The following is a 16,602-nucleotide window of genomic DNA, read 5'->3' on the forward strand; positions in this document are numbered from 1 at the left end:
TCTGACTTTGAACTAATTCCACCAAAGTAATTTCCAATTCCCCCAAGTAATGATAATCACTCCACTATTTTTACCTCATTTCTTGTGATCACAGATGAGACAAGGAACAAGGCAGGCAGATCCTAATGTAGTCTGATAAGCACTTCACAATATGTTCATACTTCATATCTTTAGGTACTTGGAGATATATAAAAGGTCCTTTAAGGTAATATTCTCACTCTGAGACATACATACACAAAAAATGCTCACATGTTATAATAGAACAATCCTTGAGTCTGAAGCAATTCACAAGTCTCTGAAGCTTTCTAGATCTCAGGTTCCTCATATGTAAAAATCAGGAGATTGGAATCCATTTTCAAAGATCTTATATAGTTGTATCATTCAATGATTCCAAGAAACTGAGAGAATAATATAAGAGTCTAACTGAATTGGGTGGTTGAGACCATCTGTTAGGGATTGTTTGATGATTCATTCCTTTAGTCAGATGTAACTATTTGCCTGAACCTTATAAACTGTTTCCCACTCATGTGCTAATTCTAATTGCAACCCTAATTAAGAAATACATTAGAAGAAAAATGTGGTGCAGTATCAGAGTTAATTTTTCTGTTTATTCCTGTACAGCTATTAAATTCATTTTAGATTCATCTTTTAGATGAAACTTTATGTATTCCTAATCTTGATTGCATAGCAACCAAATATGGATTTTTGGTTCAATAACCTATAGTCCCTGGTCTTCTCCTTACTTTTTATTCAATTCCTCTATGGGAATTTCAAACAAAATGGCAGACTTTAGGGAAGACATTTGGAAAAGGAAGGATCCTTTATGTGCCTCCTGCATTACTATGTCATTAATATATTATATGAGGTTGAATGAATAATGAATATTCAACTTGGAATCCCAGACATTTATTGACTGTGAGATCCTGTCACTTAAACCACTTAACGTTTTGAACCTCAATTTCCTCATATATAAAATGAAGAGGTTGGACTCACTGAACATCAAGATTCCTTCCATTTTAAATCTATGATTCCCTTCTATGGTTCAAGAGTAAAGTGATTTTTGGGGTGTGAGCCACTCTGCACACTATCACAATACAGAATTATAGAAACTAAGGTTTGGCATGGTGATCCAGAAAATAGTTTATACAAGGGACTAGGTAGAAATAGCTAATACTATACTGAGTCTACAATTATAACTGCAGCTTTATTTTCCCTTTCAAATCAGAAAAAGAGTGGGTATCAGCTTTGATCCATTCAGAGCTCTCTGAGATCAACTTGTTGAAAAACCGGGAGTCCATTCCCCAAAAGAAATCTGGAAAAGAGAAATCATTTTCTCCTGTCAAAACTGGCATGGCTCCTCTTGTAGAGAACAAGACTTCAGTCCTAAGCAAGGAAGAGATGGCAAAAGTCAATAGGTAATTAATGCTCCATCATGAAGAGCCTAGGTTACCAGCTGATAGTCAACTAGTGAAAGCCTGGAGTCATGAGAAAAGTTGTGGAAGTCAGAGTTCAAAGTCGTAGATCATATAATTATGAATCACAAAGTTATATGCTACCTTAAGACTTAGCTGTATTTTTTTAAAAAAGTAAATATTTATGATACTTATTTCACAGCATAACCTTCTATAACTAAAGGGGTTATAGATTTTATTTAACTACTTCTATGAAATTTTAGACTTCAATCTATTTTTCATGGGAAAAAAAATCTATTTTCCCTTCTTCCTGCCTCATCCTCATTTAAAAAAATAAAAAAGAAATAAAGTTCTATAACAAATATGCAATCAACCAAAACAAGTACAACAAATTGTTCAGATGCAAAAATATATATTTGGCTTTATCTTTCAAGAAGAATGAATGTAAGGGGTTTATACGGATTAATTATATTAATATTTATTAATAGCTAGATTATTTTTTTAATAACAGGGCTTTTATACTAAATATTCTTGAATTTCCTCTCTGCAATATCCAGGAGATAATTTTTCTACTAAATTATCTAATTGAGCACCTTTTTTTTCTGTCATCTCTTTTCGAAGTTGAAAAGCAAAAGAAGACCTGAATAGAGAACAACAAAAAAAAAATGCACATTGCTCTAAAAATTGAGAAAAGGGATTATTAAAAATGACTTACTACAAGGCTTAGATAAGATTTAAATTATTCCCACACAAAGAGGTGCTATATTCTGATAAGAAGCTAAGTAAGGAAGTATAGAACAGATAGACAAAATATAAGATCTGTGATTTCATTGATAGATGTATCCAGTTGAAAAAAACTATCCACAAATACAGGTTAGCAATTTCTCTACAACTAAGAGTCTTAGAAAGTTGCTTAAAGTGCTGAATGGCTAAGTATCTTAGTAAGGATATTGGATACATTATTTAAAAGACTATCCCTTAGGCCTAAGAAAATATTCCACATTCCATAAGGGAAAGAGTAAAATAGTATAATAGAAAAACAGCATCTATCTAAAATACAATTCCTGGTATCACATGCAAATAGGAAAAAAACTTTTCTTTAAAAAAATGTATGGTTTTTGGAAGGTCTTATGAGAAAGAAACCAGTGGAAAAAAAGATAATGTATCATTTAGAAAAGTATTTTGAAAAAGAGAAAGAAACCAGTGGAAAAAAAGATAATGTATCATTTAGAAAAGTATTTTGAAAAAGGCAAAGGAAAATGAAGTTAAGGTGAGAATATCTTTTTTAATTGCTAGTTATGCAGGTGACAAGGTTGCTTTTTTTGGGGGGGGTTATTAATGCAGGTTATTTTCTTTTTATAAAAGAGTATTGTCATCTTCCAGTTATACTTTGTCCTAATATTTCTACCATGAATCCAAGTAATAAATCAATATTATCATAACTGGGGGAAGAGGGACCAGAACCAAGATGGCAGAGTGAAGCCAGGAAACTGCTTGAGCTTTCACAGTTTTCCTTGAAAACCACATGAAGCCAAGTTTCTCAATAGAGTCTGATAGAATGAGGGTCTTAATTACAGCAGATCAGCAACTAAGATCCTCAGTTCTGAGTCAGTAGCAGAGCAGACCAGTGGGGCAGCCTCCAGTCCCAGGGCAGAAGGCAAATTGTCATACCAGAAAACTAGACTATCACCTGGAGAGAGCAAGTAGATGTGAACAAAACACTAAAAATGGACCTCTGTGCTCAAAACCAAGGCTCAGAGAAATCCAGGAACCTTGGGACAGTACCACCTGTACCTCAGGTACAGAACTCAACCTTAAAAAGAAAAAAGAAAGAAAGAAAATGAGCAAGGAACAGAAGTTTAACCATAGAAAACTACCCTGGTGAAAAGGAAGATCAAAACACCAACTCAAGACTAGGACAAAATGCCCAAAGGGAAAATCTCAAAAGAGTGATATGAATTGGTCTCAAGACCAAAGCACTATAAAGGACTTTAAAAAGAAAATTAGAGAGGTAGAAGAAAAATTTGCAAGACAGAGTCAACAGCTTGGAAAAGGAAAGACAAAAATTGACAAAGAAAACAATTCCTTAAAAAATACAATTTGCCAAATAAAAAAAGATCCACTGAAGAAATCAATTCCTTAAAAAAAAAATTGGCCAAATTGGGGGGAAAAAAAACACTGAAGAAAACATCTTGAAAAGTAGAATTAATCAAATGGAAAAAAAGATAAGAAAACTAACTGAAGAAAATCATACATTAAAAAGTAGAATCAGGCAAATGGACATCAAGAATCAGTCAGACTAAAAAGAATGAAAAAAATGGAAGAAATGAAAAATACCTCATTGGAAAACAGTTGACCTGGATACAAGAGACAATATAAAAATTATTGGTCTTCCTGAAGGTCACAACCCAAAAAAATCCTGGATAGCATTATTCAAGAGATCATCAAGGAAAATGTCCTGATATACTAGAACCAAAGGAGGAAATAGTCATTGAAAGATTACATCGGCCACTTCCACAAATAGATCCCATAAGGAAAACCCCAAGAAGCATTATTACAAAATTTCAGAACATTAATCTCTTTTTTTTTTTTTTTTTTTTTTTTTTTTTTTTTTTTTTTTTTACCAGTAGATGTTAAATATATTAAAATATAACTTAGATACATAATAAGTATACATGACCAAACATTATATTTTGCTGTACAAAAGAATCGAACTCTGAATTATTGTACAATTAGCTTGTGAAGAAATCAAAAATGCAGGTGTGCATAAATATAGGGATTAGGAATTCAATGTAATGGTTTTTAGTCATCCCCAGAGTTCTTTTTCTGGTATTGCTGGTTCAGTTCATTACTGCTCCATTAGAAATGATTTGGTTGATCTTGTTGCTGAGGATGGCCTGATCCATCAGGAACTAGTATCATCTAGTATTATTGTGAAGTATATAATGATCTCCTGGTCCTGCTCATTTCACTCCAGCATCAGTTCTTGTAAGTCTCTCCAGGCCTTTCTGAAATCATCCTGTTGGTCATTTCTTACAGAAAGTAATATTCCATAATTTTCATATACCACAATTTATTCAGCCATTCTCCAACTGATGGACATCCATTCAGTTTCCAGTTTCTAACCACTACAAAAAGGGCTGCCACAAACATTCGTGCACATACAGGTCCCTTTCCTTCTTTATAATCTCTTTGGGAATAATCCCAGTAAGTAACACTGCTGGATCAAAGGGTATCACAGTTTGATAACTTTTTGAGCATATTCCAAACTACTCTCCAAAATGGTTGGATTGTTCACAACTCCACCAACAATGAATCAATGTCCCAGTTTTCCACATCCCCTCAACAATCATCATTATTTTTCCTGTCATTTTAGCCAATCTGACAGGTGTGTAGGTATCTTAGAGTTGTCTTAATTTGCATTTCTCTGATTAATAATGACTTGGAGCATCTTTTTCATATGACTAAGAATAGTTTCAATTTCTTCATCTGAAATGTCTTTCATATCCTTTGACCATTTTCAATTGGAGAATGGCAAATTTTTTATAAATTAGGTTAATTCTCTATATATTTTGAAATGAGGCCTTTATCAGAACCTTTGACTGTAAAATATTTTCCAGTTTATTTGCTTCCCTTCTAATCTTGTTGCATTAGATTTGTTGTACAAAAACTTTTCAGTTTGGTATAATCAAATTTTTTTTGTGGTCGTAGTATCTCTGTTCTGTTTTGGTCATAAGACCTTCCCTTCCAAGGTCTGAGATGTTAAACTATCCTATGTTCCTCTAATTTATTAATGATTTTCATTCTTTATGCCTAGGTCTTGAACCCATTTGACCTTATCTTGGTGTCCGTTAAGTAAGTGGATTAATCCTAGTTTCTATATTAGTTTCCAATTTTTCCAGCAATTTTTATCAAACAGTAAGTTCTTATCCCAAAAGCTGGGATCTTTGGGTTTTGTCAAAGACTAGGTTGCTATATTTGTTGACTGTTTTGCCATTGAACCTACTTAATTCCACTGATCAACTAACTATTCTTAGCCAATCCAAATAGTTTTGGTAACTGCTGCTCTATAATATAATTTTAGATCTGGTACAGCTAAGCCACCATCATTTGATTTTTTCATTAATTCCCTTGGAAATTCTTGACCTTTTGTTTTTCATATGAACTTTGTTTTATTTTTTTCTAAGGTCATTAAAATAGTTTTTTGGGAGTTTGATTGGTATGCTAAATAAATAGATTGGTTGGAATATTGTCATCTTTATTATTTTGCTCGCTATCCAAGAGCATTTAATATTTTTTCAATTGGTTAGATCAGACTTAATTTGTGTGAAAAGGTGGTCTGTAATTTTGCTCATAAAGTTTCTGATTTTCCTGGCAGATAGATTCTAAATATTTTATATTATCAGTAGTTCTTTTTAAATGGTTTCTCTTTGTAACTCTGACTGTTGGTAGTGAATTTAAGAATGCTGATGACTTATGTGGGTTTTTTTATAACCAACAACTTTGCTAAGTGTGGATTATTTCTAATAACTTTTAAGAATCTGGGGTTCTCTAAGTATCCATCATGTCATCGCAAGGTGAAATTTGGCTTCCTCATTGCCTATTCTTATTCTTTAATCTCTTTCTCAGCTCTTATTCTTTATTTGCTGCGTTTCTAATACAATATTAAATGGGTACGGTGATGTGGGCAACCTTGTTTCACTCAGATCTTATTGGGAATGGTTGAGTTTGTCTCCATTTATGATGCTTACTGATGGTTTAAATAGTGCTGTGATTATTTTGGAAAAGTCATTTTATTCCTATATCTCAAGGTGTTTTTAATAGGAATGGATGTTGGATTTTATCAAATGCTTTTCTGCATCTATTGAGATGATCTATGGTTTTGTTAATTTGGTTATAAATGGCCAATTATATTGATAGTTTTCTAATTTGAACACCCTGCATTCCTGGTTTATAAATCCTACTTGATCATAGTGTTATTATCTTGGAGATGATTTTCTGTAGTCTTTTTGCTAATATCTTATTTGGAATTTTAGCATCAAATTTCATAGGGAGATTGGTCTATAATTTTTCTTTCTCTGTTTTCAGCCTACCTGGTTTAGGTATCAATTACCATGTCTGTGTCATAGAAGGATTTGGTGGACTTTCTTTCCTATTTTATCAAATAATTTATATAGCATTGGGGCCAATTGTTCTTTAAATGTTTGGTAAAATTCACATGTCCATCTGGTCCTGGGGTTTTTTTCTTGGGAGTTGTTTAATTGCCTGTTCTATTTCTTTTTGAAAATGGGACTATTCAAGCAATTACTTCCTCCTCGTTATCTGGGAATTATATTTTTGGAGGTAGTCATCCATTTCACTTGAGTTATCAAATTTATTGGCATAAAGGTTGAGCAAAATAACTCTTATTTTCTCTAATTTCCTCTTCCTTGGTGGAAAGTTCTCCTTTTCATTTTTAAGACTACTAATTTCATTTTTCCCTCCTTTTTCTAATCAGATTTACCAAAGGGCTTATCTATTTTATTGGCTTTTCATGAGAACCAACTCTTAGTTTTTTAATTAGTTCAATAGATTTTTCCAATATTTTTAATTTCTCTTTTAATTTTAAATTTCAATTTGTTTTGATTGGGGTTTTAATTTGGTCTTTTTAGTTTTTTTTAGTTAAGCCCAATTCATTTCTTTTTCTTTCTCTGTTTTATTCAAGTAATTAAGGATATAAATTCCCTCTTATTACCTTGGCTGCATCCCAAAATTTTGGTATGATGTCTCTCATTTTGTCATTATCTTGAGTGAAATATTAATTGTATCTATAATTTGCTCTTCACAATCATTCTTTAAGATGAGATTGTTTAGTTTCAATTACTTTTGGTCTATTTCCCTATTTTTTTGTTGAATGTAGTTTTTATTGCATCATGATCTGAAAAGAAAGCATTTACTATTTCTGCTTTCTTGCATTTAATTTAGGTCTTTATGTTCCTAATATATGGTCAATTTTGAATAGGTTCCATGAACTGCTGAGAAGAAAAGTATATTCCTTCTATCTCCATTTAATTTTCTCAAAGATCCAACATACCTAATTTTTCTAATATTCTGTTTACTTCTTTAATTTCTTTCTTATTTGTTTTGTGGTTTGATTTGTCTATTCGGAGTGCAAGGTTGAGATCTCCTACTATACAGTTTTGTTGTCTATTTTTTTTGCAATCTCTTAACTTCTCCTTTAGGAAGCTAGTGCATTACCCTTGTTGCATATATATTTTAATATTGATATTGCTTCTTGTTTTGCTCCCGCAGGATGTGTTTTTCCTTATCTCTTTTAATTAGATCAATTTTACTTTTTGTTGATCTGAGGTAGGATGGCACCCTCTTTTGACTTTCACCTGAAGCATAATAGATTTTGCTCAGCCTTTTTACCTTTACTCTATATGTATCCCCTTCTTTAAATTGTGTTTTCTTGTAAAAACATATTGTAGGGTTCTGACTTTTGATCCAGTCTGCTATCTGCCTCCTCTTTTGGGGAGTTCATCCCATTCACATTTACGGTTAGAATTACTAAATCTGTATTTTCCTGCCATCCCTAATAACCCCAGATTGTGCTTTACTTATTCTTGCCTCCCCAACCCTCTTTCCCCTTTTAAACTTATGTACCCCTCTTGTATCACGTTACTTATCCTCTTTATAATCCTCCCTCCCCCTTTGAGTCTTTCCCCTTCCTTCCCTTATTACTCTTTTTCTTTTCCCTTTTCCTCCCCGTTTTTAATGAGGCAGGAGAGAATTTTTCTCTAAAACAAATGTCAATTATTTTTTCCTTTGAGCCAACTCTGATGAGAGTAAGATTCCACAATGTTCCTCCCCTCTCTAAACCCTCAGATATGATAAGTTTCCTTAGCCTCTTTGTGGGATGTGGTTTCCCTCTTTTTATCCCTCCTTCCCACCTTATTCTGCCATCATCCCTTTTCCATATCTACTTCCCTTTTTTATGTTATATCAGTACTATCAAATTTACATGTATATTTTTGTATATCCACAACGAAATCAATTCTCAAGGTTATTTTTACCTTTTTCTGCATCTCTTGAGTTCTATTCTTGGAGATCAAATTTTTGTTTAATTCTGGTTTTCTTCAGAAACAAATGGAATTCATTTGTTTCATTAAATGTCCATCTTCTTCCCTGGAAGAAAATGCTCAACTTAGCTGGGTAGTTTATTCTTGGCTGCATCCCAAGTTCTTGTGCTTTTCGGAATATCATATTCCAGGTCCTTCTTTCCTTTAATGTAGAGGCAGCCAGATCTTGGGTGAGTCCTTATTGTGGCACCTCGGTATTTAAATGGTTTTGGCTGCTTGTAAAATTTTTCCTTTATCTGATAGTTCTGAAATTTTGCCACAATATTCCTTGTTTTTTATTTTAGGGTTTCTTTCAGAAGGTGTTTGATGAATTCTTTCAATGCCTATTTTACCTTCTGATTCTATTACATCTGGGCAGTTCTCTTTGATGATTTCTTGTAAAATAGTATCTAGCTCTTATTTTTCATCCTTAGTTTTCGGAAAGTCCAATAATCCTCAGATTATCTCTCCTAGATCTATTTTCCAAGTCTGTCATTTTAACAAGTAGATAATTCATGGTTTTCAGTTTGTCATTTTTGGTTTTGCTTGACTGATTCTTGCTGTCTCAATGCATCATTAGTTTCAATTTGTTCAGTTCTAATTTTTTAAAAATTATTTTCTTCATTAGCTTTTACTTCTTTCTGTATTATGTCAATTGAGTTTTTGAATGTATTGTTTTGGTCTGTGAATTTTTTCCATTTCACTAATTTTTTTTTTTAGTAAATTATTTTCTTTTTCAATTCACCGATCCTACTTTCTTTGCTTTTTTGTCTTTTTCAATTCAGGATCCTACTTTCTAGTGAATTCTTTATTTTTCAATTCACAATTCTTACTTTCCTGTGATTTTTTATTTTTCTAATTCACAATTTGCACTTCCTGGGAATTTTTAACTTTTTCCAATTCGTATTTCAGGAAGTTGTTTGCTCTCTTGTAAGGCTTCTCTTTCCTTTCCCCATTTATCTTCTAACTCTCTTTTTGAGACTTTTAATGGTCTCTTCTATGAGAGCATTATGTAAAGGAGGAAGTCTGATGCATTTTTGCTGTTTGAGGTCTCTTCAGGTTTGCTGACCTGCTCTTTTCTGCATAGAAGCTGTCGATTGTTCTTTTCATCTTTTTATTCATGTTTTAAAGCCTTTAGGGTAGGTCTCCTAGGCAAGGGGTTACCAGCTTCCTCTGCAGGCAGGGAAAGATTTAAGCGATTTCCGGCTCCGAGTATGGGAGTGCTCCGAGTGAGTTTTCCCTTCCCCAACAGGAGTGGATTCAGCACTAGCTGAGCTATCAAATGGCTTAGTAGGGCTGAGTGGATTATCGATTGCCCTAGGCTAGAGACTAAGTGGTAAAGTGTCACTGCCCCAGGCCGGAGCCTCTTGTGGGACTGTGAGTATTGCAGCTGAGCGCAGACCGCGACGCCGGAACTCTGCCCCAGTGTCTCTGCCCAATGCAAATCGGCCCTGGAAAAGCTCTATGGCCCCAAAGCCGAGCTCCCCACTGTGCAGATTGGAGGCTAACCGGGCTGCGTCCTCCTGCCGTGCAGGATCACAACTGCCCAAGGAAAAGCCGTACTGCGGGTTGGGGCTGCGTGCGTGCTGAGATCTGTGCTTTCACCCTCAGTTGAGACCTCCCTCGGAACCTAATTTCTCTCCCGTCCCGATCTCCCCTGCCCCGTAACCAACCTTTTTGGCGAGACTGCAGATTTTCTTGGCCGGTGAGTTGTTCTACTTCTTATCTTTCCGAATTGTAGCAGTCAAGACTATTTTTGAGGCTCGATATAATATTGGTAACGAGGGTAAGAGAAGAGCTTAGAAAGTCGCGTGTGTCTTCTCCGCCATCTTGGCTCCGCCCCCCAGAACATTAATCTCAAAGAAAAAAATACTGCAAGCTACTATAAAAAGCAATCCAAGTATTGAGAAGCAACAGGATTACTTAGGATCTGGAAGCTTCTACAATAAAGAATATAAGGAACTGGAATACCATATTCCAGAAGGTAAAGGACCTAAGGTTATAACCAGGAATCAACTATCCAATGAGACTGAGCATCATCTTTCTGAGGAGGAGATGGAACTTCAATAAAGTAAGATGACTTTCAAAAATTTCTATTGAAAAAACCAGAACTGAATTGAAAATTTGATCTTCAAACACAGGACTCAAGAAAAGCATAGAAAAGTAAACAGGAAAGAAAAAACTATTTAATTGTTAAATTGTTTACATCCCTAGATGGGAAAATAATATTTGTAATTCTAGAGAACTGTATCTTTTATTGGGGCAGTTAGAGGGAGCATACATAGACAGAGGTTAAGGGTATAAATTGCCTTATTGTGATGATATGAAAGAAAAGGACATTAAGGATAGAAAAAGGATTATTCTGGGAGATGAGAAAAGGAGATGTAAAATGGGATAAATTAGATCACATGAAGAGACACAAAAAAACCTATTGCTATAGAAGGAAATAAGGGAAGGAGATGAGCATTATCTGAAACTATATCTTAACAGTTTTGATTCAAAGAGGGAATAACATATTCATTCAGTTGAGTATAGAAATTTATCTTACCTTTTGCCCTCTAAGAAAGTAGGAGGAGGGGCAGCTAGGTGGCACAGTGGATATAGAGCCATAGCCCTGATTCAAATCTGGTCTCAGACACTTAATACTTCCTAGCTGTGTGACCCTAGGCAAGTCACTTAATCCCAATTGGCTTAGGGGGAAAAAAAGAAATTCTTCAAGAAGTGAAGACAGTTACAGGAAGAAATAGCAAAACTATATTAGTAAGGAACCTCAACTTCCCTCTCTCAGAATTAGATAAATCTAACCACAAAATAAACTAGAAAGAAACTAGGGAAGTTAATGGAATATTAGAAAATTTAAATATAATAGACCAACCTCTGGAGAAAATTGAATAGGGAAAGAAAGGAATATACCTTTTTCTCAATAGTACATGGTACCTACACAAAAATTTACCATGTATTAGGGCATAAAAACTTCACAATCAAATGCAGAAAGGCAGAAATGGTAAATGCTTTTTTCAGATTGTGATCAATAAAAATCATATTCAATAAGGGACCAGGGAAAGATAGATTAAAAACTAATTGTAAATTAAATCATCTAATTCTAAAGAATAAGTGGGTCAAACAACAAATCACAAAAATAATTTAATCCAAGAAAATGGCAATAATGAGACAACAAACCAAAACCTATGGGATGCAGTCAAAGCAATTCTTTGGGGAAATTTTATATCTCTAGTTAACATGAATAAAATAAAGAAGAGATCAATTAATTGAGCATGCAACTAAAAAAGCTAGAAATAACAAAGTAAAAATCCCCAAATACCAAATTAACAATTTTAAAAATCAAAGGAGAAATGAATAAAAAAAAATTTTTTAATATTGAAATAATAAAACTAAGAGTTGGTTGTATGAAAAAAACAACAAAATAGACAAACCTTTGGCTAATTTGATTAGAAAAAGGGAAGGAAAAAAGCCTTAAATTAACAACATAAAAAATGAAAAGGGTGAACTCACCACCAATGAACAAAAAATTAAAGCAATAATTAGGCACTATTTTGCCCAACTACATGCCAACAAATCTGGCAATTTAATTAAAATAGATGAATATTTACAAAAATATAAACTTCCCATATTACAGAAGAGGAAATAAAACCAATGCAGTAAAGATTAGATAAGAAGCAAAAGCTGAGGAAAAATTTTTACATCCAATGGTTCTGATAAAGGCCTTATTTACAAAATATATAAAAAGTGGTGACAAATTTAGAAGAATACAAGTCATTACCTGATTGATAAATGGTCAAAAGTTAACAGGTAGTTTTTAGATGAAGAAATTAAAGCCATCTATAGTCATATGAAAAATTCTCTAAATCAGTATTGATTAAAGAAATTAATACAAATTAAAACAACTTTGAGGTACCACCTCACACCTCTAAAATTGGCTAAGATGACAAGAAAAAATAAAGATAAATGTTGGAGGAGATGTGGGAAAACTGGGACACTAATGCATCATTGGTGGGGTTGTGAACTGATCCAACCATTTTGGAGAGCAATTTGAAACTGTGACCAAAGAGCTATAAAACTGTGTATACTCTTTGATCCAATAGTGTCTTCAGTGGGTTTGTATCCCAAAGAAATCTCCAAAAAAGGAGAGAAAAGGACATACATGTGCAAAACTGTTTGTAGCAACGCTTTTTGTGGTGGGCAAAGAATTGGAAAATGAGTACATGCCCATCAAATGGGGAATGACTGAATAAGTTATGGATTATAAAAGGAATGGAATATTATTATTTTACTTAAAAAAATGAACAGACTCATTTTAGAAAGGCCTGGAAAGATGAACATGAACTGATGCTGAGCAAAACAAGCAAACCCAGAAAAACATTGTGCACAGCAACAGCAAGACTGTGCAATGATCAACTATGACAAACTTGATTCTTCTCAGTGATTCAGTGATCCAAGGCAATCCCAACAAACTTTAGAAAGCAAACACTATCCACATCCAGAGAGAAAACTATGGAGACCAAAAGTAAATTGACGAATTCTATGTTCAATTTTTTTTATTATTCTGTTTTTCTTGTGGTTTTCCTGCTTTGTGCTGATTTTTCTCTCCCAACATGATTCATAAGAAAATATGTAAAAAAAAATGTACATGTATAACCAAAAGAAAAGTCTTCACATAACTGGGGAAAATTTAAAAAAAAATTTAATTATCATAACAAGACTTCTATGGATATCAGAGGCTTTGGAAACATTAAAACACTTTTAAGACTTTCATCCTATATACCAAATAATTATTTTTTCATTACAAAATTATTAAATTTTCTGAATAGAAAGCAGATAAAAATCTTATCTAGAACAAAAGCCCTTAAGATAGTGTTGCTATGTTTTATCACTGAGACTTTGGATGATAATCTACAGAGGATGCTTGTATGGGCAAACAAGGTATGTATGGAATTCATTTTTTTTTCCTCTATCCAATTTAGAGTTCAAAGTCAAAAACTGGAAAAATATAAAGAACCAAGACAAGGTTAAGTATTATTTGAACATATTAATGATAAGATTTAAAAACATGAATCCTACCAATTCTTCACAAGGTATAACCCAGTTGATAAGCCTATCACCCTTAGAAATAACATTGGAGGCAGAAGACCTTGATTTAAATTTTAAACCTGTTAATTCCTGCTTGACTATGACCTAGGGCAAATAATTTAATCCATCTTGCTTTATTCATATCTATAAAATCAATATTAATCTTAATGGCTTTTTAGCTCTCTTCCACATAAAAATCTATGATTCTCTCCTTCTAAACTCAGTTGTAATAAAAGCAAGGTTTTGGTTTTCATTAGGCAAGGGATTCACATAAAATAGTAGAGAAATTTTTTCAGTATCAGAAATCAAAATTAATACTGGATTTTTCTGGAATGCTTACTATAACTGACAAAATCTGATTGGATACCTTCCTAATAAAACACTATTTGCTAAGATTGATAAAAATATAACTGCCTTATATAAATGTTATATTGGGAAGACAGTTGGCCAAAAAGAAAAATTAATGAGAGCAGGGCTATGTTGGAGCACTCTTAATGGCTCTCAAGAGCCTGTTAACTTTTTAGTATGAGCATTTACACCTTGGAAATTAGCAAAGGCTACAAATCAGGGCCCGATTTATTGATTTTCTAGACTTGAGAAGATTAAACTTTAAAGCAAGTCATTCAAACTTTTTTTTTTGCAGAGTTGGTTTTTAAACACTTTCTAGTACTAATTCTCCAGGGATCCCACTTAGCTCAGTTTCAGAGCTCCACATTATGTAGTTCCTTAATGGATGCTCAAAACTGAATTTACAAAATTTCAATTCCCATGTCATCTTATCTGGGTTCTATTTCAGAGTTTGAAGAAAAGCCTGGATTGATCAAAGAAGCAAATAAGTTTGAAGAAGTCATTGAAGAATATTTTAGCAAAAGAAAGACTCCTGCCAAGAATCTGAAGATTTGGGAGAGAAATTTTTGCCCCTCACTCAGCAGCAAAAGCAACAATGTCAAGAAACCAACAAGGGAACAGTTTGTATTCCCCAAAACCCAATAATTACAGTATTTTGAAGTTTTGAGTCAAAGAAATGCAATAGTAGTAAATACCAAGGGGAAAAGGCCTATTCTGGCTTTTCTTATCAGTAAGCCCAAGTTCATCTATTCTTACTCCCACCCAAAAAATGTTTTCAAGATGGCCTATAAGCCATATAAGCATGGACTAGTTATTGAAGTAACAAGTTTTAGTCTTCAAACATTGGTAAATTATAGATAAATCTGAATGTTGATTATATTTTAATTATTTTTAGTCTGTTAATTTTAAATACGTATGAAATAAAATACATATATGCACACATGTTCTATTTTCATGATTTGCAGACTCACTACATAATGGTGAGGACCTGATAATTTCATCAAGAGACAGGGCTGTCAGAACCAGGTCTGACTCAATTCCATATTCCCTACCCATGCTTGGTGTCTTCATTAAAAAGAAAAAATGATGAATCTTATAGGGTTGGATTTCTTCCCCTCTTCCTCCCACTTAACTGCATATCATTGGAGGAGTTGCATATTTGAAGTTTTATTCTCTAAAATAATCCAAGTAAAGCAGAATCTGAACACAAAGGTAAAACCTAATCTCTTCTAGTCATTTTCTCAATTTTTCTCATTATTTTAAGTGGATAATAGAGTATCTGATGACTTTAATTTGATATCAATTACTTGGTCATCTGCTCTCCATAATCTTTAACTTTCACACACCTATAAAGTATAACTTTATTTATAACTTTATATTTATAAAATACAAAGTGACCTTTGAAATTCATAAAATACCTTTAGCTGTTCAGAGTAGTCTTCTGTTAAATAACTTGGAAAACATTGCTTTATCTGCCTAGGTATCTCCTATGTTAGTCTAAATCAGATTCTTTTAAGACTCAGTTTTTTACTTCCCAGGATAGTTTTCAGTATCAAATGAAATGCTTGTATTAGCACTTAAGTACAACTCCAAACATATTCTTTCCCTCTTTCCTCCCTTTCTTTCTTTCCTTCCTCCATTTTTCCATCCTCCTTTTCTTTGTCCCATCTTTTCTTCCCTTAAGGATTAAATGATTTATTTGAGAGAATAGAAAGTTTACATGAGTGTTTATTTGAGATGCATAATCCTACCTTGCCCTCAGATTTAGCAGCATAATACACATCTAGAGTTAGAAGGAACTTGAGACCTTTTTAATCTAATCCCCTCATTTTACAAATGAGGAAACAAAAATTGGGGGGAAAGGGGTGATTTGTCCAAGGTCATGCAAGGTCAATGAGAGAGGCAACTAGGTGGCACAGTGGACAGAACACTGGACTAAATTCTGCCTCAGACACTTACTTGCTATATAATCCTTGATTAAGTGGCTTAATTTATCTACCTACTTTTCCTCATTTTAATTATGGGGATAATTATAGCAACTACTTGCCAGAGTTGTCAAAAGGATAAAATTTGTCAAATGCTTTGCCATCCTTAAAGCAGGAACCCAAGCCCTCTTTCTAGAACTCCAATATTCCTATTCATTTCCATCTTCTCACTTCTCAATTGGGAGTTACATAATAAGTCCATAAGTACATTTCCACTCTCCCCTCATTTGCAATGGCCGTACCCTATAACTGGAATACTGCAACACTTATTAGAATTTCTAGTTCTCTTCATGGTTGAACTCTTGCTATGTCCTTATAAAAGACCTTTTTGATTTCCTCAGTTGTTAAAAACCTACAAATTATTTTGTAATTTATTGTGTCCTGCTTTTCCAGTCTTTCATCCCAGTAGAATGTAACTTCCTTTTTTTCTTCAATGGAAAATTTGATTTTCTTTCTTTCTTTCTTTCTTTTTTTTAAAGCTTTTTATTTTCAAAACATATGCATGGATAATTGTTCAACATTAACCCTTATAAAACCTTGGTTCCAATTTTTCCTCCATATTACCGTACACAAGTATACGGTATATAAGTCTCTCCAGGCCTCATTGAAATCATCCTGCTGGTTGTTTCTTACAGGACGATAATATTCCATACCATTCATATACCATAA

General features: G+C 33.4%; 1 protein-coding gene across 2 annotated transcripts in view; it reads left to right on the forward strand.

The window, feature by feature from the left end:
* The window catches only part of C6H4orf17 (chromosome 6 C4orf17 homolog), a 46,753-nt gene extending 31,461 nt beyond the window's left edge, over positions 1-15,292 (forward strand). Inside the window, exons 8-10 of one of the 2 annotated variants that reach the window (XM_003772945.4) lie at positions 1,226-1,415; positions 13,495-13,538; positions 14,397-15,292. In XM_003772945.4, the coding sequence (XP_003772993.1) occupies positions 1,226-1,415; positions 13,495-13,538; positions 14,397-14,593 (431 nt within the window). In that variant the 3' untranslated portion in view covers positions 14,594-15,292. Of the gene's footprint in view, positions 1-1,225; positions 1,416-1,506; positions 1,572-13,494; positions 13,539-14,396 lie in introns of those variants that run through there. The other variant, XM_031941937.1, reaches the window with a different exon arrangement.
* Positions 15,293-16,602: the final 1,310 nt, after the last annotated feature.

Source organism: Sarcophilus harrisii, chromosome 6 (assembly GCF_902635505.1).
Source record: "Sarcophilus harrisii chromosome 6, mSarHar1.11, whole genome shotgun sequence".
Lineage (NCBI taxonomy): Eukaryota > Metazoa > Chordata > Mammalia > Dasyuromorphia > Dasyuridae > Sarcophilus > Sarcophilus harrisii.